At 55.6% G+C, this 25,468-nt stretch overlaps 1 protein-coding gene across 1 annotated transcript; it reads left to right on the top strand.

Annotated features, from left to right (window-relative positions):
• The first annotated feature begins 4,022 nt into the window (after nt 1–4,022).
• On the top strand, nt 4,023–23,651 carry mogat3a (monoacylglycerol O-acyltransferase 3a). Its single transcript, XM_072493361.1, has 6 exons — nt 4,023–4,157; nt 13,544–13,722; nt 15,732–15,936; nt 19,760–19,934; nt 21,119–21,318; nt 23,487–23,651. The coding sequence occupies exons 1-6, from the start codon at nt 4,064–4,066 to the stop codon at nt 23,639–23,641; spliced, it is 1,008 nt and encodes a 335-aa protein (XP_072349462.1). The 5' UTR covers nt 4,023–4,063; the 3' UTR covers nt 23,642–23,651.
• The last annotated feature ends 1,817 nt before the right edge of the window (nt 23,652–25,468 follow it).

The following is a 25,468-nucleotide window of genomic DNA, read 5'->3' as shown; positions in this document are numbered from 1 at the left end:
CAGTTCAAGCATGAGAGGGAAATGAAACAATTAGAAATGCAGTAAAAGGAAAGAGAATTCACTTTTCAAAGGGAATGGGAAATGCAGAAGTTAGCAATGGCCGAACGAGAAAAGGACAAAGAGAGTGAGTTCCAGTTTAAAGAGATGGAAATTAAGAGGGAGGTGCCAGGATCTAGAGGGGAGCTTAACCCTAGAACAGAACTCAGTGGTGATATGCTTAAGTTTATACAGGCAATACCAAAATTGGATGAAAATGAAGTGGAGGCATTTTTCTTGGCATTTGAAAAAATAGCAGCCCTAAATGGAGTGGCTTAAGGAAAAGTGGGCATTATCCATGCAGAGTAAATTGATGGGATGGACACAGGAAGTTCATGCCTCCCTGTCAGTGGGAGTGTCTAAGGATTACGATGAAGTAAAAAGGCTATTCTGAATGCGTATGAATTAGTTCCGGAGGCATTTTGGCAAAAGTTTTGGAATTGAAGGGTACAGCTGGGGCAGACTAATACTGAATTTGAAAGGGTTAAACAGAACAATTTTAAATGGTGGATGTGAGCATTGGGAGTTGAAATTACCTATGAGGCTCCGAGAGAGGTCATTCTCTTAGGAGAATTTAAGAATTCACTACCTTCTGTGATAAGAACCCATGCTGAAGCCAACTGGAGTAGCAGCAATAATGGCTGACGATTATGAGCTGATCTATAAATTTAAACCTTTGTTATGTCACCCCCATAATTTTTAAAAGGATAGGAAGTGGGAGAGTGAAAGGAAGGCAGGTAGCAACGGCAATAAATGGATAGCTGGGAATAGTCCGAGATCTCCTTCTCAGACCAGGAAGAAAGGTGGAGATGTTGGTGGCGAGACTGGGAAGCCTAGGTTCTACCATTGCAATTAAGTGGGACACATTCATTCAACATGTTGGAAGTTGCAGGGGAAACCCATGGGACCTGTTGGGGGTGATAAGAAGGATTCTGAAAAGGGGAAACAAGAGTGGAGAAGACTGAAGGTCAGACTGTAGTTCTAACTGAATGTAGGAGAGCTGCTGTGGGAGCAGGTGTGATAAATGAGGTAGATGAGGCATATGCAAGGTTTTTGTTGAAGGGGAAAATCGCCCCATTTCCATCAATGGATGTAGCCAAACCTTTAACTATAATCAAGGAACAGAGATGCTACCCAAACTCTCTGACTGGAGAGATTTGGTTTTCCTCTCTGGAGACTTCAATAAAAGCTGTTAACGAGTGGGATAAGTGGAGGATATATCCCAGTTCCATTGTACAAAGTACAATTGGAATGCGATTTATTGTCAGATCCAACAGTTGTTGGAGTGGTGAAGAAGTCACCAGTGAATGGAACCGATTTACTTTTTTTGAAAATTATTGTACGTTGGGCATTGTTGGTTAGGCCAACATTCGTTATTGCCCATTGTTATGGGCCAGGGTTTATTTTGCAATGTATAATTATTTTCACATGAAGCTTTAGTGAAATTTTAATGATTGTGAACGATGAATTCTTGATTTCTTTGTATCACTACCATCTGGTGCTTGACACCATCATGATGGCCGTTCATCTTTCTATCTGTCTATGTATCTATCTATGTATCTATCTATCTGTTGTTATGAGCCAGGGTTTAGAGAACCCCAAAGTGTATCATGGAGTTCACCTGACCCACAACTTTTACTAGATTGTGGTATGGGGAGCACACGGCCCACTCTACAGGTGTGGGACAGCAGAAATGGAAAAGTATTTTTTAAGCAAAACAATGTTTATTCTATGAACTCAAGTTAACCTTTTTAAAACATACAGTGAATATCTTAGCAACCATTAGTTCAAATACAACCCCCAAAGATTACAACATTAAGTAAACCTTTAAGCTTTCCTTTTTAACATCCATACGACTTAAAACACCTTTTACCAGAAGCACATCAGGTTAAAGTCACTACTGAGAACATTTATAATTCTGAATTCACCAAATGATCAAGAGATAGTCTTTTGATGGCAGAGAGAACAGCAGTACCCTTCCTTGGTCTGGCTTCAGCTCCAACACTGAAAACAAAACTATAACACACCCTGCAGCCTGCTCAAAAACGAAAGTAAAAAGCTGACAGACAGCCCAACTCCACCCACTCTCTGACACCACTGCAGTTGTAAACACCCATTTCTTAAAGGTACTCTCACTACAGATATTTATACACACACCCATTTATAAACATCCATTTCTTAAAGCTACTCTCACATGACCCCATCCCTAGTTGCCCTTCAGGAGGTGGTGGTGAGTTGCTTTTTTGAACCGCCGCAGTCCCTCTGTGCTGAAAGTGCTAACCAACCCACTATCCTGTTAGGGAGGGAGTTCCAGGATTTTGACCCAGCGATAATTATGGAACGACCAATATATTTCCCAGTCAGGATGGTGTGCGGCTTAGGAGAACTTCCAGATGGTGGTGTTCCCAGGTATCTGATGCCCTTGTCATTCTAGATGGTAGAGGTCATGGTCGTGCTGCCTAAGGAATCTTGGTGAGTTGCTGCAGTGCATCTGTTTAGCCCAGGGCTAAATCGCTGGCTTTGAAAGCAGACCAAGGCAGGCCAGCAGCACGGTTCAATTCCCGTACCAGCCTCCCCGAACAGGCGCCGGAATGTGGCGACTAGGGGCTTTTCACAGTAACTTCATTTGAAGCCTACTTGTGACAATAAGCGATTTTCATTTCATTTCATTTCATTTCATCTTGTAGACAGTACACACAGCTGCCACTGTGCATCGGTGATGGAGGAGGTGAATGTTAAAGACGGTGGACGGAATGCAATCCACTGCTTTGTCTTGGGTGGTGTTGAGATTCCTGAGTGTGGTTGGAGCTGCGCTCATCCAGGCAAGTGGAGAGTATTCCCTCACACTCCTGACTTGTGCCTTGTAGATGGTGGACAGGCTTTGGGGGGGGGTTCCAGGAGGTGAGTTACTCTCCGCAGGATTCCCAGCCTCTGACCTGCTCTGGTAGCCACAGTATTCATATGGCTGGGTCCAGTTCAGTTTCTGATCAATGGTGACCCACAAGATTACAGATCGTGGGAGAAGTTAGCAAATGTCGAGGGGCGATGGTTAGCTATGTTATTTCCCACAATGTTACTTGTATCAGAAGCAGTAGGTCTGGCACCTGGATGGTTTCGGGAACTGGAACACAATTTTCCTTTCGGAGTGGAGCCAGCAGCAATTTTAACCGGAGTTCATTTCGGGTTGGGACACAATCGAGGATTGGGGGACGATTGGAGCCAATGGTACAATTGGCTTTGGGGTTGGACCAGAGATGCATTGGGCTCTGGATTGAAGCCAGGAGCAAAACTGGAATGGGGGCTGAAATTTAGGTTAGGATTGGAACTGGGATGCGGAATATGGGACAGCAGCGGAACTGGAGGCCGGATTGATTCTCAGTAGGAATGGGATTTGGATTGGGGACGCCAATAACAAGGTTGGAAATGAGACTGGGATTGGAAGTGGGATTGGGGACACTGGAGGGTCCGGGAGCTGGTTTGACTCTGGGCAGGAACGGGATCGGGGTTGGGGCCAGTAACAAGGTTGCAAATGAGACTGGGATTGGAAGTGGGATTGGGGACACTGGAGCGACTGGGAGATGGGTTGACTCTGGGCAGGAATGGGATCGGGATTGGGGACAGTGACAAGATTGGGAATGAGATTGGGACTGGAATTGGGATTGGAACCTGAGGGGTGGGGGGTTGAGGAAGGGGATCTGGAGCAGCAGTGGGAACAGGAATGGGATGAGGATTCAGGAGGGTTGGGATTTTTACAGGAGTGGGGGGGGGGGGGGGGGGGAAGGGATTGGTTTCTGAGGCTGTGGGATTGGGAGTGACCAGTGTGATCGGGAGGGGGGGAGAGGGATTGGGAGTGACCTGTGTGTGTGTGGGAGGGGGACTGGGAGCAGAGTGCGGGGTGTGTGTGTGGCTGCTGCTGTTTGGAGTGTTTGGCAGGCTGTGGGAGGGGTGGGGATGGGGGAGGTCCCGCACCGGGAGCAGGTTATAAAGCTCCCAGTCCCGGGCTGCTCCCAGTCCCGGCACAGTCAGCATGGGAATCCGCTTCGCTCCGCTCCACGTCCCGCTGGAGCGCAGGCTGCAGACTCTGGGGGTCCTGCAGTGGGTCTTCTCATTCCTGGGGCTCGGTGAGTAGCATCCCGGACCCCCAAAACCCACCCCGGACCCCCAAAACCCAGAACCCCCTCACCCACCCAGGACCCCCAAAACCCAGCACCCCCTCACCCACCCCGGACCCCCCTCACCCCCAAAACCCACCCCAGACCCCCTCACCCACACATCACCCCCTCACCCCCAAAACCCAGCACCCCCTCACCCACCCCGGACCCCCTCACCCAGCCCGGAGTCCCTCACCCCCAAAACCCAGCACCCCCTCACCCACACCGGACCCCCTCACCCACCCCGGACCCCCTCACCCCAAAACCCAGCACCCCCTCACCCCCCAAAACCCAGCACCCCCCTTACCCACCCAGCACCCCCTCACCCCCCCAAAACCCAGCAGCCCCTCACCCCACCCAGCACCCCTTCACCCCACCAAAACCCAGCACCCCCCTCACCCACCCAGCACCCCCATACCCCCCAAAACCCAGCAGCCCCTCACCCACCCCAGACCCCCTCACCCACACCGGACCCCCTCATCCACCCAGCAACCCCTCACCCACCCCGGATCCACTCACCCACCCCGGACTCCCTCACCCACCCCTCACCCCCAACCCGGACCCCCTCAACCCCCACCCACCCCCGGACCCCCTCACCCCCCAAAACCCAGCACCCCCCCCAGCCCCACCCACGACTCCCTCAACCCCCACCCACCTCTGACCCCCTCACCCCAAAAACCCAGCACTGCCCCACCCCCACCCTAGATCCCCTCACCCCCCCACCCACCCCGGACTCCCTCACCCCCAAAACCCAGCACCCCCTCACCCCCATCCCGGACCCCCCTCACCCCCCAAACCCGTCACCCCCACCCCGTCACCCCTCACTCCCACCCCGGACCCCCTCACCCCAAAAACCCAGCACCCCCTCACCCCCATCCACCCCGGACACCCTCACCCCCAAAACCAGCAACCCCTCACCCCACAACCCAGCACCCCCCGGACCCCCTCACCCCTCACGCCCCAAACCCAGCACCCCCCCCCACCCACCCCAACCCCCTCACCCCCAAAAACCAGCACCACCCCACCCACCCCGGACCCCCTCACTCCCCCAAACCCAGCAGTCCCTCACCCCCAAAATCCAGCACCCCCCCCCACCCACCCCGGACCCCCTCACCCCCCCAGAAACCTCTTTACTGTCCTTCCAACTACCTGCAGGGTGTCACTCTCCCTCTCCCACTCTCTCCTTCCCTCTCTCTCTCTCTCTTTCCCACTCTCACTCCTTCCACCCAGCCTGGGAGTCGGTCTCCCACTCCCCACTGGGGTCTCGCCCCTCCTCCTCCCTCCCCACTGGGGTCCCCCTCCCTTTTCCTCCCCTCCCTAAAGGAGATCCTCTTCCCCCTCCCTATTTCTAGCCTCCCTCCCCTCTCTATCCCCCCACCCCCAGAATCCCTCTTCCCCACTCACCATTTTCCCCTCCCTAGGGTCTCTCTTCCAACACCCCCCCCCCCCCCCCCCCAATGCAATGAGGCAGTCCCGAGTGGGCCTGAAATCAGTAACTGAGGTGGTCGATGCCAATCTGTCGGGTTTAGGGAGACTGGACCCGGGAGTCCGAACCTACTTCCAGTAAATGTTTTCTGTGTAAATATGTAATGCAGGGCAAACCGAGGGGTTTGCGAGGATAGCGAGGGTCGGTTTTCACCATCACGGTGAGGAAGCTCAGCTGAACGTTCTTGCTTGGGAAATAATTTGGTGCTGACGTCGGCATCTAATGTTTGACCCGATGAATTGCCCAATCAGCAGGGGGTGAAGGTGCCAGGGCTGCGGGAGCTGTCAGAGGGGGAAGACAGTGAAACAGGCGATAACTGGTCTCAACTGGTCTTGTACACTTCCAAACAGAAGAGCAGTGAAAGCACAGAAGGAGGCCACTCGGCCCATCGAGTCTGCGCCGGCCCTCCGAGAGAGCACCCTTCCCGGGCCCCCGTCCCATCCCCGGAACCCTGCCTAGCCTGCGCATCTTTGGACTTGCGGGAGGAAACCGGAGCACCCGGAGGAAACCCACGCAGGCACGGGGAGAACGCGCGCGCAGACAGCGACCCAAGGCCGGGAAATCGAACCCGGGTCCCTGGCGTCTCTGCCAACTCACTGTGCCCGCCCCCAGGAACACCGGTCTGGGTTTCTCTTTCCCGGGCAGAGGTGACGGGGGTGGGCAATGTGGCGCCGTTCCCAGCCAGTTCCCCCTATTCCAACCCGCCCTCCCCTCCCTCACCAGATCCCTCTCCGACCCCTCCTGTCACCCGGGGTCCCTCTCTCTGCCCCTCCCACACTCCGGGTCCCTCTCTGCCAGGGCTGTACGGTTGAGGGGGTGAGCTGGGCTTAGCAAGAGCCCATGCCAGCTTGCAATGCATTCTGGGTCTGGCTGGGCCCTCTCTTTGCGCCGGCCCCCCCCATCATTCCTTGCCTCTCGCCCTGCCCCCGATGCCGCCCCCCCCCCCCCCCCCCAATGAAGTCCGGCTTTTTCTCCCCTCCTCATCCCCAAACACCGTTATCCCAGGGTTGCCGCTGCACCTATTCGGATTGGGATGATGAGATCCGGGATGGAATCCGGAATTTAGGAAGATGAGAAATGGAACGAGCAGTAGGCCCTGGGGCTCCTCGAGCCGAACCTGCTGTTCAGGAGGCCATGGCTGAGTTGATGGTGGCCTCCGCTCTGTCATCTTGTCAGTACGAGTTTCGACAGGGCGGGCACGGGAGGGGTTTGCGACAGGGTTGGGACGGGAGGGATCTTGTTTCCGTTGGTTGGGGAATCTAAGACACGGGGGGAGAGGTGGGTGGGGTGCACCCTCAGGATTTGTGGGTCGGCCATGAGGATGGAGATGAGAAATGTCTTCACTCAAAGGATTGTGAATCTTCCGAATTCTCCACTTCAGAGGGAGATGAGGGTTCCATGGTTGAATATATTCGTCTCCCCCCCCCCCCGTCTCTCTCCCCCCATCCATTTCTCTCCCCCCGTCTGTCTCTCTCCCCCCCCCCATCTGTCTCTCTCCCCCCCCCCCGTCTGTCTCTCTCCCCCCCCGTCTGTCTCTCTCCCCCCCCCCGTCTGTCTCTCTCCCCCTCCCGTCTGTCTCTCTCCCCCTCCGTCTGTCTCTCTCCCCTCCGTCTGTCTCTCTCCCCTCCGTCTGTCTCTCTCCCCCCCTCCCTCTGTCACTGCCCCGTCTCTCTCTCTCCCCCCATCTGTCTCGCTCTCCCCCTGCCGTCTGTCTCTCTCCCCCGTCTGTCTCTCTCCCCCTCCGCCTGTCTCTCTCCCCCTCCATCTCTCTCTCTCCCCCTCCATCTGTCTCTCTCCCCCTCCGTCTGTCTCTCTCCCCTCCCCCCGTCTGTCTCTCTCCCCTCCGTCTGTCTCTCTCCCCCCCCTCCCTCTGTCTCTGCCCCGTCTCTCTCTCTCCCCCCGTCTGTCTCTCTCCCCCCTCCGTCTGTCTCTCTCCCCCTCCGTCTGTCTCTCTCCCCCTCCGTCTGTCTCTCTCCCCCTCCGTCTGTCTCTCTCCCCCTCCGTCTGTCTCTCTCCCCCTCCGCCTGTCTCTCTCCCCCTCCGTCTGTCTCTCTCCCCCTCCGTCTGTCTCTCTCCCCCTCCGTCTGTCTCTCTCCCCCCCTCCGTCTGTCTCTCTCCCCTCCGTCTGTCTCTCTCCCCCCCCCTCTGTCTCTGCCCCCGTCTCTCTCTCTCCCCCCGTCTCTCTCTCTCCCCTCCGTCTGTCTCTCTCCCCCCCCCGTCTGTCTCTCTCCCCCCGTCTGTCTCTCTCCCCCACCCCCATCTGTCTCACTCCCCCCCCCGTCTGTCTCTCCACCCGTCTGTCTCTCTCACCCCCGTCTGTCTCTCTCCCCCCGTCAGTCTCTCTCCCCGTCTGTCTTTCTCGCCATCCTGTCTCTCTCTCGGTCTCTCCCTCGGTCTCTCTCTCGGTCTCTCTCTCTTGCCTCTGCACCTGTACACCCAGATCCCTCTGCACCTATACACCCAGGTCCCTCAGCACCTGTCCACCCAGATCCCTCTGCACCTGTACACCCAGGTCCCTCTGCACCTGTACACCCAGGCCCCTCTGCACCTGTACACCCAGATCCCTCTGCACCTGTACACCCAGATCCCTCTGCACCTGTACACCCAGATCCCTCAGCACCTGTACACCCAGATCCCTCTGCACCTGTACACCCAGGTCCCTCTGCTCCTGTACACCCAGGTCCCTCTGCTCCTGTACACCCAGGTCCCTCTGCACCTGTACACCCAGGTCCCTCTGCTCCTGTTCACCCAGGTCCCTCTGCACCTGTACACCCAGGTCCCTCTGCCCCTGTACACCCAGATCCCTCTGCACCTGTACACCCAGATCCCTCTGCACCTGTAAATCCAGGTCCCTCTGCACATGTACACCCAGATCCCTCTGCACCTGTACACCCAGGTCCCTCTGCCCCTGTACACCCAGATCCCTCTGCACCTGTACACCCAGATCCCTCTGCACCTGTACACTCAGGTCCCTCTGCACCTGTACACCCAGGTCCCTCTGCACCTGTACACCCAGGTCCCTCTGCACCTGTACACCCAGGTCCCTCTGTACCTGTACACCCAGGTCCCTCTGCACCTGTCCACACAGGTCCCTCTGCACCTGTACACCCAGGTCACTCTGCACCTGTACACCCAGGTCCCTCTGCACCTGTACACCCAGGTCCCTCTACACCTGTACACCCAGATCCCTCTGCACCTGTACACCCAGATCCCTCTGCATCTGTACACCCAGATCCCTCTGCACCTGTACACCCAGGTCCCTCTGCACCTGTACACCCAGGTCCCTCTGCACCTGTACACCCAGGTCCCTCTGCACCTGTCCACACAGGTCCCTCTGCACCTGTACACCCAGGTCCCTCTGCACCTGTACACCCAGGTCCCTCTGCACCTGTACACCCAGGTCCCTCTGCACCTGTACACTGAAAAGTGTGAGGTTGTCCATTTTGGAAGGACAAATATGAATGCAGAATACAGGGTTAACGGTAGAGTTCTTGGCAATGTGGAGGAGCAGAGAGACCTTGGGGTCTACGTTCATACATCTTTGAAAGTTGCCACTCAAGTGGATAGAGCTGTGAAGAAGGCCTATGGTGTGCTCGCGTTCATTAACAGAGGGATTGAATTTAAGAGCCGTGAGGTGATGATGCAGCTGTACAAAACTTTGGTAAGGCCACATTTGGAGTACTGTGTACAGTTCTGGTCGCCTCATTTTAGGAAGGATGTGGAAGCTCTGGAAAAGGTGCAAAGAAGATTTACCAGGATGTTACCTGGAATGGAGAGTAGGTCTTACGAGGAAAGGTTGAGGGTGCTAGGCCTTTTCTCATTAGAACGGAGAAGGATGAGGGGCGACTTGATAGAGGTTTATAAGATGATCAGGGGAATAGATAGAGTAGACAGTCAGAGACTTTTTCCCCGGGTGGAACAAACCATTACAAGGGAACATAAATTTAAGGTGAAAGGTGGAAGATATAGGAGGGATATCAGAGGTAGGTTCTTTACCCAGAGAGTAGTGGGGGCATGGAATGCACTGCCTGTGGAAGTAGTTGAGTCGGAAACATTAGGGACCTTCAAGCAGCTATTGGATAGGTACATGGATTACGGTAAAATGATACAGTGTAGATTTATTTGTTCTTAAGGGCAGCACGGTAGCATTGTGGACGGCACAATTGCTTCACAGCTCCATGGTCCCAGGTTCGATTCCGGCTTGGGTCACTGTCTGTGCGGAGTCTGCACGTCCTCCCCGTGTGTGTGTGGGTTTCCTCCGGGTGCTCCGGTTTCCTCCCACAGTCCAAAGATGTGCAGGGTAGGTGGATTTGCCATGATAAATTGCCCTTAGTGTCCAAAATTGCCCTTGGTGTTGGGTGGAGGTGTTGAGTTTGGGTGGGGTGCTCTTTCCAAGAGCAGGTGCAGACTCAGGGGGCCGAATGGCCTCCTTCTGCACTGTAAATTCAATGATAATCTATGATTAATCTAGGACAAAGGTTCGGCACAACATCGTGGGCCAAAGGGCCTGTCCTGTGCTGTGTTTTCTATGTTCTATGTTGTACACCCAGATCCCTCTGCACCTGTACACCCAGATCCCTCTGCACCTGTACACCCAGATCCCTCTGCATCTGTACACCCAGGTCCCTCTGCATCTGTACACCCAGATCCCTCTGCACCTGTACACCCAGATCCCTCTGCACCTGTACACCCAGATCTCTCTGCATCTGTACACCCAGGTCCCTCGGCACCTGTACACCCAGATCCCTCTGCACCTGTACACCCAGCACCCTCTGCATCTGTACACCCAGGTCCCTCTGCACCTGTACACCCAGATCCCTCTGCACCTGTACACCCAGGTCCACCTGCACCTGTACACCCAGATCCCTCTGCATCTGTACACCCAGGTCCCTCTGCATCTGTACACCCAGATCCCTCTGCACCTGTACACCCAGGTCCCTCGGCACCTGTACACCCAGATCCCTCTGCACCTGTACACACAGGTCCCTCTGCACCTGTACACTCAGATCCCTCTGCACCTGTACACCCAGGTCCCTCTGCACCTGTACACCCAGGTCCCTCTGCACCTGTACACCCAGGTCCCTCTGCACCTGTACACCCAGGTCCCTCTGCACCTGTACACCCAGATCCCTCTGCACCTGTACACCCAGATCCCTCTACACCTGTACACCCAGATCCCTCTGCACCTGTACACCCAGATATCTCTGCATCTGTACACCCAGGTCCCTCGGCACCTGTACGCCCAGATCCCTCTGCACCTGTACACCCAGATCCCTCTGCATCTGTACACCCAGGTCCCTCTGCATCTGTACACCCAGGTCCCTCTGCACCTGTACACCCAGATCCCTCTGCACCTGTACACCCAGGTCCCTCTGCACCTGTACACCCAGATCCCTCTGCACCTGTACACCCAGGTCCCTCTGCACCTGTACACCCAGATCCCTCTGCACCTGTACACCCAGATCCCTCTACACCTGTACACCCAGATCCCTCTGCACCTGTGCACCCAGATCCCTCTGCACCTGTACACCCAGGTCCCTCTGCACCTGTACACCCAGATCCCTCTGCACCTGTACACCCAGGTCCCTCTGCACCTGTACACCCAGATCCCTCTGCACCTGTACACCCAGATCCCTCTTCACCTGTACACCCAGATCCCTCTTCACCTGTACACCCAGATCCCTCTGCACCTGTACACCCAGGTCCCTCTGCACCTGTACACCCAGATCCCTCTGCACCTGTACACCCAGATCCCTCTGCACCTGTACACCCAGATCCCTCTACACCTGTACACCCAGATCCCTCTGCACCTGTACACCCAGGTCCCTCTGCACCTGTACACCCAGATCCCTCTGCACCTGTACACCCAGATCCCTCTGCACCTGTACACCCAGATCCCTCTACACCTGTACACCCAGATCCCTCTACACCTGTACACCCAGGTCCCTTTGCACCTGTACACCCAGATCCCTCTGCACCTGTACACCCAGGTCAATCTGCTCCTGCGCCCACTTAAGAATTGTATCGCTTATAGGGCAGCCTCATGGCGCCGAGGTCCCAGGTTCAATCCCGGCCCTGGGTCACTGTCCGTGTGGAGTTTGCACAATCTCCCCGTGTCTGCATGGGTTTCGACCCTGGGCAGGGTAGGTGGATTGAACACGCTAAATTGCCCTTTAATTACAAAAAATTAATTGGGTACTCTAAATTTACAATTAAAAAAAAGATTGGAGATTGGATAGTGATTTGGAAGGAGGGTGGGTTGGTGGTGGGGGAGGGGAGTTGCAGATAGTTTTAATGGGTTAAGCAATCCTAGAGCCGTTGCAACACAGGAGGAGGCCATTCGGCCCCTTTTGGAGTCTATGTTAGCTCCCTTTGGAGCAATCAGGTCAGTCGTACTCCTGCACTTGCTCTATCGCTGCATCCCCTGTAAGGTCATGTCCCTCGAGGGGTCAATCCAATTTATTTTTGAAATTATTCATCGTCTCCGCTCCCACTGCCGGTGGGGGCAGCTAGTTCCAGGAGAGAGAACCGGTGTGTGGGATTATCCCGTCCGTCAGCCCCCGGGATTCTCGGCTGCTCGCTGCGACAGGATTCGACGTTTCCGCCAATTGTCAGCGGGATTTCCCGTTCTCACCACCCCCACCTGCCCGCGGAACCCTCTGGCAGGGGTAAGATGCCGGCAGGAAAATTGAATCGCAACGCAGGTGAATCCCAGCCATTAGCTCGATCGGGATTTAGATTTGGGTTTTATTGTCACATGTGCCGAAGTTCAATGAAAGGTATTGTTCTGCGCAAAGTCCAGACAGATCGGTCCATACATGAGAAAAACATAAGGACATACGATAAATCCACAATGTAAATACATAGACACAGGCATCGGGTGAATCAGACGGAGTGCAGAGCTACTCGGTAGAGAAGGTGTGTAGAGAGATCATTTAGGAGTCTGGTGACAGTGGGGAAGAAGCTGTTTTTGAGTCTGTTCGTGCGTGTTCTCAGACTTCTGTATCTCCTGCCCGATGGAAGAAGTTGGAAGAGTGAGTAAGCCGGGTGGGAGGGGTCTTTGGTTATGCTGCCCGCTTTCCCCAGGCAGCGGGAGGTGTAGATGGAGTCAATGGATGGGAGGCAGTGTTCACGACTCTCTGTAGTTTCTTACTGGGCCGAGCAGTTGCCATACCAGGCTGTGATGCAGCCCGATAGGATGCTTTCTATGGTGCATCTGTAAAAGTTGGTAAGGGTTAATGTGGACATGCCGAATTTCCTTAGTTTCCTGAGGAAGTATAGGCGCTGTTGTGCTTTCTTGGTGGTAGAGTCGACGTGGGTGGACCAGGACAGATTTTTGGAGATGTGCACCCCTAGGAATTTGAAACTGCTAACCATCTCCACCTCGGCCCCGTTGATGCTGACAGGGGTGTGTACAGTACTTTGCTTCCTGAAGTCAATGACCAGCTCTTTAGTTTTGCTGACAGCGAGGGATAGATTGGTGTCGTTAACACCACTCCACGAGGTTCTCTAACTCCCTCCTGTATTCTGACTCATCGTTGTTCGAGATCCGGCCCACTATGGTCGTATCGTCAGCAAACTTGTAGATGGAGTTGGAGACAAATTTTGCCACGCAGTCGTGTGTGCACAGGGAGTATAATCCCGGTAAGTACGCTGCCTTGTGGGACCCCGGTATTGAGGACTGCTGTGAAGGAGGTGTTGTTTATCCTTACTGATTGCGGGATGGGGGTCAGGAAGTCGGGATGGGTGCAATAGGGTGGATGGCCGGTTGTGAGAGAGGGAGGGGGGTTGAGGGATCGGGAATCGAGCTCGTAGAAAGCATGGGGGTGGGCGAGAAACGAGGGATGATCTTTTTGCTCTCTGTCTTCAGCGCAGTGCTGCCTGGCCATCTTTGTCCTGCTCCTGCTCACTGACTACTGGTACATCGCGGCCCTTTACGCTGGTTGGCTGTACTTGGACCGGGAGACGCCAGGGAGGGGCGGTCGGAGGTCAGCATGGGTCCGGAACTGGCCCATGTGGCGTTACTTCCGAGATTACTTCCCCATCACGGTGAGTGGCCGCAACCTGCTTCGGATTGAGCGCAAGGTGGGGCGAAGCTTGGAGCAAAGTCGCACAGCTCCCCTTCCTCAATGGGGGCTCAACATCCAGCGGGCAAGATAAACACCCCTCCCACACCTCCCCAAACCCCCCCCCCCCCCCTACCTCCCAGTTCCCCGGCCAGTCCCCTGAGCCTCCCTGGAATTGGTTAATGGTTTGATCGTTCTGTGTTTGACTGTGAGGGCCTGGTAGCTGATCTGTGGTTGATTGATTAAGTCTGGGCGAGGACGTGGAGCAAAGTAAACCGAGAATGGCCAAGGAGCTGAGCTGTGAACATGGGTGGACATTTTGTGAGCTTAAAGAGCCTGTAAATAAGCTTTGCTTCACACTTAGTACCGAGGACAAAAATGAGGAATTAATGGTGAGACTGTAGGGAGCTTTGGTTATCGTCAAAAAAAAGACTAGGAGCATTGCATACAGCTCTGGTCAACACATGTTCGGAAGAATGCGAGGGGGTGATCCTGGAGAGGACATGAGAGGGTGTGGAGGGCGATTTACCAGAATGGTTCCAGAAATTAGGTAATTTAGTTCCATGGTTAGGTTGGAGGAGCTACAGTATTGGTCTCCTTTTCTGAGGAAAGGTGTCAATACGTTGGAAGCAGTTCAGAGAGGGTTTACCCGACTAATCCCAGGAACGGGCGGGTTGTCTGATGAGGAAAGGTTGGGTTTGTATCCGCTGGAGTTTGAAGAGTGGGAGGCCTTTAAGATCCTGAGGGGGTGTCGACAGGGGCGGGGGGGGGATGTGGAGAGGATGTTTCCTCTTGTGGGACAATCTAGAACCGGGGCGGGGGGGGGGGTCACCGTTTAAAAATAAGGGGGTGGCCCCTTTAAGACGGAGATGAGGAGAAATATTTTCTCTCGGAGGGGGCGGAGTCTCCGGAACTTTCTTCCTCAGGCAGTGGAAGCAAAATCTTTGAATGTTCTTAATCACGAATCTTATCCAGCTTTGCATTAACGAGGGGGCGAAAGATTATCGGGGGTGGGGTGGGGGGGAGTTGGCAGGTACGAGGGGTTGAGTGTCCTTCCCCTGTCCCTGGTTAGCATGTTCGTATGACTTTCGTATGTTTGTATGTAAGCTGAGGCCGTACGTCTGGGAACAAAGGCAGTCGAGGGGAGATTTAATCGAGGTGTGAAAGGTTCAGATGAGTCTGGTAAAGGATAACTCTTCCCATTATCCAAGAGTACAAGGACTAGGGGGGGTGGACACAGGTTTAGGGTTTTGAGTGAGAGTTATGTGGTGGGGGTGGGAGGGTAACATGAATAAACTTTTAAAAAAAAATTTTAGATTACCCAATTCATTCTTTCCAATTAAGGGGCAATTTAGCGCGGCCAATCCACCTACCCGGCACATCTTTGGGTTGTGGGGGCGAAACCCACGCAGACACGGGGAGAATGTGCAAACTCCACACGGACAGTGACCCAGAGCCGGGATCGAACCCGGGACCTCGGCAGTGCGAACTACTGCGCCACCGTGCTGCCCTCTGGACGTTTTTTGGATTGAATGGCCTCCTGCTGGGTCGCAGTGACGCTCTTGCGCGCGCGGCCATGCTCACCTGAGGGGGCCGCACGCGCTTGGCCACGCAGCAAGTTCGAAGGGATGGCGCAGTGCAGTACGGCGGAGTTGAAGGGAGCCTTGGCGCCCGCTGCCTCCTAGATTCTCTGACCGGCCATTGGGAATCGGCCCTGCTGCCCCTCCTACCTCCAAACCCTCACTGGTCCCCTCCTCACAAGTGCAGCCCTTAACTCGTCTCCCGCCCCTAAATACCCGTCGTAGGAATGGAGAAAGTTGGGAGTGGGCCTCTCGTGGCCCGGTGAGTGCAATTAGCCCAACTCTGGAAGTGTGGGGGGGGGGCGGTCAAGGGTTGAAGGTCAGAGGTCGGGGGAATGGTGACCACCTGATTTGTTGAACTGACAGCTCTCTCTCTCTGTTTCCCCCCCCCCACGGCCACCTCCATGCGAAGCTGGTGAAAACAGCAGACTTGGATCCGAAGCACAATTACCTGTTTGGCTTCCACCCTCACGGTGTCCTGGTGGCTGGAGCGTTCGGGAATTTCTGCACGGAGGCCACCAGATTTTCCCAACTCTTCCCTGGTCTCACCTCCTACCTCCTGATGCTGCCCTTCTGGTTTAAGGTGCCCTTCTATCGAGAGTACATCATGTGCGGAGGTGAGTTCAGTGCTTGCTGTACCTTGTCTGACACTGTGTCCGTGTGTGTGTGTGTCTGCGTGTGTGTGTGTGTCTGCGTGTGTGTGTGTGTCTGCGTGTGTGTGTGTGTCTGCGTGTGTGTGTCTGCATGTGTGTGTGTGTCTGCGTGTGTGTGTGTGTCTGCGTGTGTGTGTCTGCATGTGTGTGTGTCTGCGTGTGTGTGTGTCTGCGTGTGTGTGTGTCTGCGTGTGTGTGTCTGCGTGTGTGTGTGTCTGCGTGTGTCTGCGCGTGTGTGTGTCTGCGTGTGTGTGTCTGCATGTGTGTGTCTGCATGTGTGTGTGTGTCTGCGTGTGTGTGTCTGCATGTGTGTGTCTGCATGTGTGTGTGTGTCTGCGTGTGTGTGTCTGCGCGTGTGTGTGTCTGCGTGTGTGTGTGTGTCTGCGTGTGTGTGTCTGCATGTGTGTGTCTGCATGTGCGTGTGTGTCTGCGTGTGTGTGTGTGTGCCTGCGCGTGTGTGTGTCTGCGTGTGTGTGTCTGCATGTGTGTGTGTGTCTGCGTGTGTGTGTGTGTGTCTGCGCGTGTGTGTGTGTGTCTGCGTGTGTGTGTCTGCGTGTGTGTGTCTGCGTGTGTGTGTATGCGTGTGTGTGTGTGTCTGCGTGTGTGTGTGTCTGCGTGTGTGTGTCTGCATGTGTGTGTGTCTGCGTGTGTGTGTGTCTGTGTGTGTGTGTGTCTGCGTGTGTGTCTGCGCGTGTGTGTGTGTGTGTCTGCGTGTGTGTGTCTGCGTGTGTGTGTCTGCATGTGTGTGTGTGTCTGCGTGTGTGTGTCTGCGTGTGTGTGTCTGCATGTGTGTGTGTGTCTGCGTGTGTGTGTGTGTGTCTGCGCGTGTGTGTGTCTGCGTGTGTGTGTGTCTGCATGTGTGTGTGTGTCTGCGTGTGTGTGTGTCTGCGTGTGTGTCTGCGTGTGTGTGTGTCTGCGTGTGTGTGTGTCTGCGTGTGTGTGTGTCTGCGTGTGTGTGTGTCTGCGTGTGTGTGTCTGAGTGTGTGTGTGTCTGCGTGTGTCTGCGCGTGTGTGTGTCTGCGTGTGTGTGTCTGCGTGTGTGTGTCTGCATGTGTGTGTCTGCATGTGTGTGTGTGTCTGCGTGTGTGTCTGCATGTGTGTGTCTGCATGTGTGTGTGTGTCTGCGTGTGTGTGTGTGTGTCTGCGCGTGTGTGTGTCTGCGTGTGTGTCTGCGTGTGTGTGTGTGTCTGCGTGTGTGTGTCTGCATGTGTGTGTCTGCATGTGTGTGTCTGCATGTGCGTGTGTGTCTGCGTGTGTGTGTGTGTGCCTGCGCGTGTGTGTGTCTGCGGGTGTGTGTCTGCATGTGTGTGTGTGTCTGCGTGTGTGTGTGTGTCTGCGCGTGTGTGTGTGTCTGCGTGTGTGTGTCTGCGTGTGTGTGTCTGCGTGTGTGTGTGTGTCTGCGTGTGTGTGTCTGCGTGTGTGTGTCTGCATGTGTGTGTGTGTCTGCGTGTGTGTGTGTGTGTCTGCGCGTGTGTGTGTCTGCGTGTGTGTGTGTCTGCGTGTGTGTGTCTGCGTGTGCGTGTCTGCGTGTGTGTGTCTGCATGTGTGTGTGTCTGCGTGTGTGTCTGTGTGTCTGCGCGTGTGTGTGTCTGCGTGTGTGTGTGTGTCTGCGTGTGTGTGTGTCTGCGTGTGTGTGTGTCTGCGTGTGTGTGTCTGCATGTGTGTGTGTCTGCGTGTGTGTGTGTCTGTGTGTGTGTGTGTGTCTGCGTGTGTGTGTGTCTGCGTGTGTGTGTGTCTGCGTGTGTGTGTCTGCGTGTGTGTGTCTGCATGTGTGTGTGTCTGCGTGTGTGTGTGTGTGTCTGCGCGTGTGTGTGTCTGCGTGTGTGTGTGTGTGTCTGCGTGTGTGTGTCTGCGTGTGTGTGTGTGTGTCTGCGTGTGTGTGTCTGCGTGTGTGTGTCTGCATGTGTGTGTCTGCGTGTGTGTGTGTGTCTGCGTGTGTGTGTGTGTGTCTGCGCGTGTGTGTGTCTGCGTGTGTGTGTGTGTCTGCGTGTGTGTGTGTCTGCGTGTGTGTGTGTCTGCGTGTGTGTGTCTGCATGTGTGTGTGTCTGCGTGTGTGTGTCTGTGTGTGTGTGTGTGTGTGTGTGTCTGCGTGTGTGTGTGTCTGCGCGTGTGTGTCTGCGTGTGTGTGTCTGCGTGTGTGTGTGTCTGCGTGTGTGTGTGTCTGCGTGTGTGTGTGTCTGCGTGTGTGTGTCTGCGTGTGTGTGTGTCTGCGTGTGTGTGTGTCTGCGTGTGTGTGTCTGCGTGTGTGTGCGTGTGTGTGTGTCTGCGTGTGTGTGTCTGCGTGTGTGTCTGCGTGTGTGTGTCTGCGTGTGTGTCTGCGTGTGTTTGTGTGTCTGCATGTGTGTGTGTGTCTGCGTGTGTGTGCGTGTGTGTGTGTCTGCGTGTGTGTGTCTGCGTGTGTGTCTGCGTGTGTTTGTGTGTCTGCATGTGTGTGTGTGTCTGCGTGTGTGTGTGTCTGCGTGTGTGTGTGTCTGCGTGTGTGTGTGTCTGCGTGTGTGTGTGTAGCTGCGTGTGTGTTTCTGCGTGTATGTGTCTGTGTGCATGTGTGTCTGTCCTCGGAGGGTGAGCAGGGTGCCCCCCCCCCACATCGGCAGTGCGACTTTGATGGTATAAGGACCTTTCCTGTTGATTTCCTATTCATTTTATTTGTTTTTTTAAATCATTTTCCATCCACGGATCTTTAATGGTGACATACCTTTAAGTCGAGCAGAGGAAATGGGGAACTCAAAAGTTGCAAAATAGTACACTGTGCTATTGGAAATTTAGCTTTTGGAACCGAAGAACTCAGACTTTCTGGCACCTGAGAGATCGGGGGGGGGGGCGGGGGGGTGGGGGGTTCAGTTCGCTTGTTTGGCTGGTGGCCAATGGATTGGCCAGGGACTGTATTCTGCCCGGCAACAGACAATGATCGGGTCCTGTCGGGTGGTGTGTCTTCAGAGGATCCGGCAGGAAACTCCGGGACGCTGAGAGGCGAGGTTGTGTTTTGATCTCCTTCTCCCAAATACTTCCTGCCTGCTGGTTCTGAATCTTCAGAGAATTCCGGAGACTCGAATGAATCGACAGTGAAATCCGTTACAGATTGAAAGCAAAGAGATCCAACGGAAGGCTTCGACTGAAGAAAGGTCTAACTGGAAGACATCCAGCTGAAACAGAGACTTTTATTCTTTTAGTTTCCCCTCTGTGTTTGTCTGTCTGGATGGTGTGTGTGTGTTTAGAGGGTGGGGTGAGTTAAAGAGGGTAGGGTTAGCGATTAGTTGTTTTTTAGGTATAATTACAGGTATTGTTATTCATAAAAGGAAACTGTGTTTAAATTTACAAACCTGGTGACTGTAATTATTGGACAGCCAAAGATTTTAGATATTTTTATTAATTGTGGATTCATTTCAATGGTGCCGCGATGGCGGGTCAAGTGGGGCTGGAATTGACCGTGCCTGGGGGGTCGTAACAGTGGGAGGAGGTCTTTGTTCCAGGAGAAGCCCCCGCTCGAGAAAACCCAGCCCCTGTTTCTTTATGGAGGCTTTGAAAACAAGACCCTCAGCACACCTCCCCTCCCGAGGGAAATGACGAGCGAGGGCGGAGACAAAACAGCGGAGGAAAAAAAAGAGGACGGAAAAGTAGTCGCTGGGACGAAGCCGCAGCACTTGCGGGGAGCGGGGCCTCTTACCGTCGTCCTTTATCCGTGAGCAATGCCACGGGGCAGCCTTGCAGTTTACTCTCAATCTCACCCGCTGACACGTAGTTGCCTTGGCTAACTGGCTGTGGTCTTTTTTCCCAATGTGGTTCGCAGGGCTGGTCTCTTCGGAGAAGCACAGCGCCAGTTACATCCTGAGCCAGGAGGGGGGCGGCCAGGTGGCGGTGGTGGCGGTGGGCGGGGCCCCAGAGTCGCTGGACGCCCGCCCGGGAGGCCTGACCATACAGTTGCTCAGGAGGAAGGGGTTCATCAAATTGGCACTGAAGACCGGGTAAGCACGGGGGGGGGGGGGGGGGGGGACCGAGAATGATGAGCGGGCAGATCGGGGCGGGGGAGCGGGAGAGGATCACGTGTTGGCCCGTGAGGCTGTGGGGGGGGGGGGGGGGGTAGACACAGGGAATGCTGGGACTATTCCATCGGGAGTGATGGAGGAGACGAGGTCTGGAGCCCCTGGAGAAGAGGGACGGAGAAAGAGGACCTCAGCGAGACATAGACAATTCTACAGGGGTTGTCAGAGTAGATGCCCCCCCCCCCCTCCCGAAGGCTTGGGAGTCTCAAACTAGGGTTGGAGGGTGCATGGGGGGAGGGCGGACCATGTCCCAGAATAAGGGGTCGGCGATCTTGGACTGAGACGAGGAGAAATTTCATTCACTCGAAGGGTTAAGAATCTTGGATCATTGAGTCTGTTCAAGGGCGAGATCGGGAGATTCCTGGAGACAAAGGGAATCGAGGGGATAGTGTGGGGAGATAAAGGAGATCAGACATGATCTTGTCGACTGGCGGAGCAAGCTGGAGGGGCTGAATGGCCTCTTCCTGCTCCTGTCTTGTATGTCCCTACGGGGGAAGCAAGGTGGCGCGGTGGTTAGCACTGCTGCCTCACGGCGCCGAGGTCCCGGGTTCGATCCCGGCTCTGGGCCACTGTCCGTGTGGAGTTTGCACATTCTCCCCGTGTTTGCGTGGGTTTCGCCCCCACAACCCAAAAAGATGTGCCGGGTAGGCGGATTGGCCAACGCTAAATTGCCCCTTAATCGGAAAAAAATTAATTGGGTACTCTTGTTCCTGTGGGCATTGCACCAGATGTGGCCCCATGTGTGGGGAGCTGGATGCCTTGGGGTGAAGGGGAATGGGAGGTGATTTTCCTCCTCCTAAACACTAGTGGTCGCTGTTCCCCTTATTCCCAGACCGATTAGACTCAAGAGTTTTACCCTTGCCGATCTTGAGATTGGGCGGGGGGGGTGGGGGGTGGCTATGGGGTGAAGGTTGGTTGGGGGGGGGGGATTACGGTGGAGGAAGGTTAGTTGGGTTGTGGGCTCGGAGTGGGGGGGGGGCGGTGGGGGAGTGGGGTAGGCAATTGAGCTACAGGAGACTTTATAAGGGCCGCGGTTGTCGACAGCGGCAGCATTTTGGAACCTGAGTGTCGATGATGCCACTTTCTTCTGTCCCGGGACTGCACAGCGCCCAACTCGTGCCGGTGTTTTCATTCGGCGAGAACGAGCTCTTCAACCAAGTGGAGAATCCTCCTGGCTCGCTGCTGCGGAAGGTGCAGGAGAAACTGCAGAAGGTGATGGGTGTGGCCCTCCCCCTGTTCCACGCTCGAGGGGTGTTCCAGTACAGCTTCGGCCTCCTGCCCTTCAGGAACCCCATCTACACCGTTGGTAAGGGGGAGAGATTGAGGGAGAGATGCAGAGAGGCAGGCGTGAGGGGAGGAGGGCAGGATGGGCGCAGAAATTGGGTGCGGGCCCCTTTCCAAAAGTGTAGGCCCAAATTCAGGCCTGATGCACGATCAATGACCACTAAAGCGAGGTTGTAGTCCAACTGAAGGCTTTAATAAGCTAGATGTTTCCCCCAGCAGCTCAGGTACAGAATGAAGGCTGCTGGGGCGGCACAGGCTCTTATACCCCACCTAGTAGGGCGGAGCTACCATACATCTTAACCAATAGAAAGCATACAGTTTCACCAATGGTGCTCCAGCCTATCAGGTACCGTAATACCTCGACTACCACAAGGCCTCAAAACTCAACGGGAGGCAACCTATCTGATTGCGGCTTCAAAACGTCAATAGGACATTGGGTGTAGAGTGTCACACCTCAACGTCGGAGAATTTACCATGTTTTTGCGCTCCAACATCCTTTTCCCATAGGGATGGTTAGCAGCTTCACTGCACCAGGGACCCAGTTCGACTGGTGACTGTGTGGAGTTTGCATGTCATTCCCCGTGTCTGCGTGGGTTTCCTCCGGGTGCTCCGGTTTCCTCCCACAAGTCCCGAAAGACATGCTGTTGGGTGAATTGGTCATTCTGAATTCTCCCTCTGTGCACCCGAACAGGAGCCGGAATGTGGCGACTAGGGGCTTTTCACAGTAACGTCATTGCAGTGTTAATGTAAGCCTACTTGTGACAATAAAGATTATTATTATTATTATAAAATTGACCCTTAGTGTCAAGGGATATGCAAGCTCGGTTGCAGGGATAGGGCGGGGACAGGGCCGAGGAAGGGCCTTCTTTCGGAGGATTGGTGTAGACCAGATGGGCCGAACGGCCTCCTTCTGCACCGTAAAAGTTTGACGGTTCTATGGTCTTGTCACCATGACTACCAGGTTTGAACAGTGGTCAAATCGCTGCTGGTGAATCACAGCGCCGCCAACTGGCCAGAGCCCTGCAACTACACCGTGACAGACAGCTGTTTACATAGAGCTTTGCCACGATGTAAATCTTTACAAGGGTGATCTGAATAACACAAAAGGTGTGACAGAACGTTAGACGATTGGTAGGAGATTTTCACATCACCAGTTCGGTCCAGAAGGTTTCACCGTGTGTGGGCGGACTAGGCCCGGCCAACCAGGAGGTAGTGAAGTCCTCTGCAGGCAGGCTCGATAATTGGAATCATCGGGCCAGAGGTGGTTGTACCAGCCGAGGATTCGACTCCTGCGCACTGTCCAAACATCCCGAAGGAAAAAGCGTGATGCTTCCTCCAGTGAACAGCTGTCAGACACATTCCCAGGCCGCCTCCTGGGTAATATTGGCACCAGGCTGAGGAAGCCTTTGGCAGGGCCTTTGCAGCAGACTGAGAGAAGGAAGTGAATGAGATAGAGAGCAGCCAAGGGAATGTCATTAACCAGTGTCTCAGCCGATGTAATATTGTCAACTTACTGTCTATTTTTCTCCATTTTGTTCCCTCACCCACTGACTGTCTGTGTGCTCAAACCTTCCCCTCTGTCTATTTGTCCCTTTGTCCCTCCCTCTTCTACGCTCGCTCCCCGCTCGCTCCCTCCCTCCCGCACGCTCGCTCCCTCCCCGCTCGCTCCCTCCCCGCTCGCTCCCTCCCACCCCGCTCGCTCCCTCCCTCCCCGCTCGCTCCCTCCCTCCCCGCTCGCTCCCTCCCTCCCCGCTCGCTCCCTCCCTCGCCACTCGCTCCCTCCCTCCCCGCTCGCTCCCTCCCTCCCCGCTCGCTCCCTCCCTCGCCACTCGCTCCCTCCCTCCCCGCTCGCTCGCTCCCTCCCACTCGCTCCCTCCCCGCTCGCTCCCTCCCCGCTCGCTCCCACCCTCCCCGCTCGCTCCCTCCCTCGCCACTCGCTCCCTCCCTCCCCGCTCGCTCCCTCCCACCCCGCTCGCTCCCTCCCTCGCCACTCGCTCCCTCCCTCGCCACTCGCACCCTCCCTCCCCGCTCGCTCCCTCCCTCCCCGCTCGCTCGCTCCCTCCCACTCGCTCCCTCCCCGCTCGCTCCCGCCTCTCCCCGCTGGCTCCCGCTTACTCACTCTCCCTCTCTCTCTCTCTCTCTCTCTACCCCCCTCTCCCCCCCCCCGCCTTTCTATCTCTTCATTCTCAGTTGGGAAGCCTATTCCTGTGGAGATGAACTGTAGCCCATCCCGTGAGGAAATAGAGAAATTGCATCAGGAATACATGGATCAGCTCGTCAGACTTTTTGAAGACAATAAGCGAAAGTACGGAATTGCTGATTGCAGCCACCTGGTGTTAATATAGTCCGACTGCTCCCTGCCCACACTCAGAATCCGGGTCCCTGCCCACACTCAGAATCCGGGTCCCTGCCCACACTCAGAAACTGGGTCCCTGCCCACACTCAGAATCCGGGTCCATGCCCACACTCAGAATCCGGGACCCTGCCCACACTCAGAAACTGGGTCCCTGCCCACACTCAGAATCCGGGTCCCTGCCCACACTCAGAAACTGGGTCCCTGCCCACACTCAGAAACTGGGTCCCTGCCCACACTCAGAAACTGGGTCCCTGCCCACACTCAGAATCCGGGTCCATGCCCACACTCAGAATCCGGGACCCTGCCCACACTCAGAAACTGGGTCCCTGCCCACACTCAGAATCCGGGTCCCTGCCCACACTCAGAAACTGGGTCCCTGCCCACACTCAGAAACTGGGTCCCTGCCCACACTCAGAATCCGGGTCACTGCCCACACTCAGAAACTGGGTCCCTGCCCACACTCAGAAACTGGGTCCCTGCCCACACTCAGAAACTGTGTCCCTGCCCACACTCAGAATCCGGGTCCCTGCCCACACTCAGAATCCGGGTCCCTGCCCACACTCAGAATCCGGGTCCCTGCCCACACTCAGAATCCGGGTCCCTGCCCACACTCAGAAACTGGGTCCCTGCCCACACTCAGAAACTGGGTCCCTGCCCACACTCAGAAACTGGGTCCCTGCCCACACTCAGAATCCGGGTCCCTGCCCACACTCAGAATCCGGGTCCCTGCCCACACTCAGAATCCGGGCCCCTGCCCACACTCAGAAACTGGGTCCCTGCCCACACTCAGAATCCGGGTCCATGCCCACACTCAGAATCCGGGTCCCTGCCCACACTCAGAATCCGGGTCCCTGCCCACACTCAGAATCCGGGTCCCTGCCCACACTCAGAAACTGGGTCCCTGCCCACACTCAGAATCCGGGTCCCTGCCCACACTCAGAATCCGGGTCCCTGCCCACACTCAGAATCCGGGTCCCTGCCCACACTCAGAATCCGGGTCCCTGCCCACACTCAGAAACTGGGTCCATGCCCACACTCAGAATCCGGGTCCCTGCCCACACTCAGAATCCGGGTCCCTGCCCACACTCAGAAACTGGGTCCCTGCCCACACTCAGAATCCGGGTCCCTGCCCACACTCAGAATCCGGGTCCCTGCCCACACTCAGAATCCGGGTCCATGCCCACACTCAGAATCCGGGTCCCATGCCCACACTCAGAATCCGGGTCCCTGCCCACACTCAGAAACTGGCTCCATGCCCACACTCAGAATCCGGGTCCATGCCCACACTCAGAATCCGGGTCCCATGCCCACACTCAGAATCCGGGTCCCTGCCCACACTCAGAAACTGGGTCCCTGCCCACACTCAGAAACTGGGTCCATGCCCACACTCAGAAACTGGCTCCCTGCCCACACTCAGAATCCGGGTCCCTGCCCACACTCAGAATCCGGGTCCCTGCCCACACTCAGAATCCGGGTCCCATGCCCACACTCAGAATCCGGGTCCCTGCCCACACTCAGAAACTGGGTCCCTGTCCACACTCAGAAACTGGGTCCATGCCCACACTCAGAAACTGGGTCCCTGCCCACACTCAGAATCCGGGTCCTTGCCCACACTCAGAAACTGGGTCCCTGCCCACACTCAGAATCCGGGTCCATGCCCACACTCAGAAACTGGGTCCATGCCCACACTCAGAATCCGGGACCCTGCCCACACTCAGAAACTGGGTCCCTGCCCACACTCAGAATCCGGGTCCATGCCCACACTCAGAAACTGGGTCCATGCCCACACTCAGAATCCGGGTCCCTGCCCACACTC

The sequence above is a fragment of the Scyliorhinus torazame genome, chromosome 31 (genome assembly GCF_047496885.1).
Source record: "Scyliorhinus torazame isolate Kashiwa2021f chromosome 31, sScyTor2.1, whole genome shotgun sequence".
NCBI lineage: Eukaryota > Metazoa > Chordata > Chondrichthyes > Carcharhiniformes > Scyliorhinidae > Scyliorhinus > Scyliorhinus torazame.
This window is presented reverse-complemented; position numbering and strand designations above follow the sequence as displayed.

What these genes read in the sequence shown, in the direction of transcription:
- mogat3a (XM_072493361.1), top strand. Translation starts at nt 4,064, where the DNA reads ATGGGAATCCGCTTCGCTCCGCTCCACGTCCCGCTGGAGCGCAGGCTG. An exon ending in AGAGTACATCATGTGCGGAG is followed by an intron (nt 15,937 to 19,759) that starts GTGAGTTCAGTG and finishes TGTGGTTCGCAG; the next exon opens with GGCTGGTCTCTTCGGAGAAG. An exon ending in GAACCCCATCTACACCGTTG is followed by an intron (nt 21,319 to 23,486) that starts GTAAGGGGGAGA and finishes CTTCATTCTCAG; the next exon opens with TTGGGAAGCCTATTCCTGTG.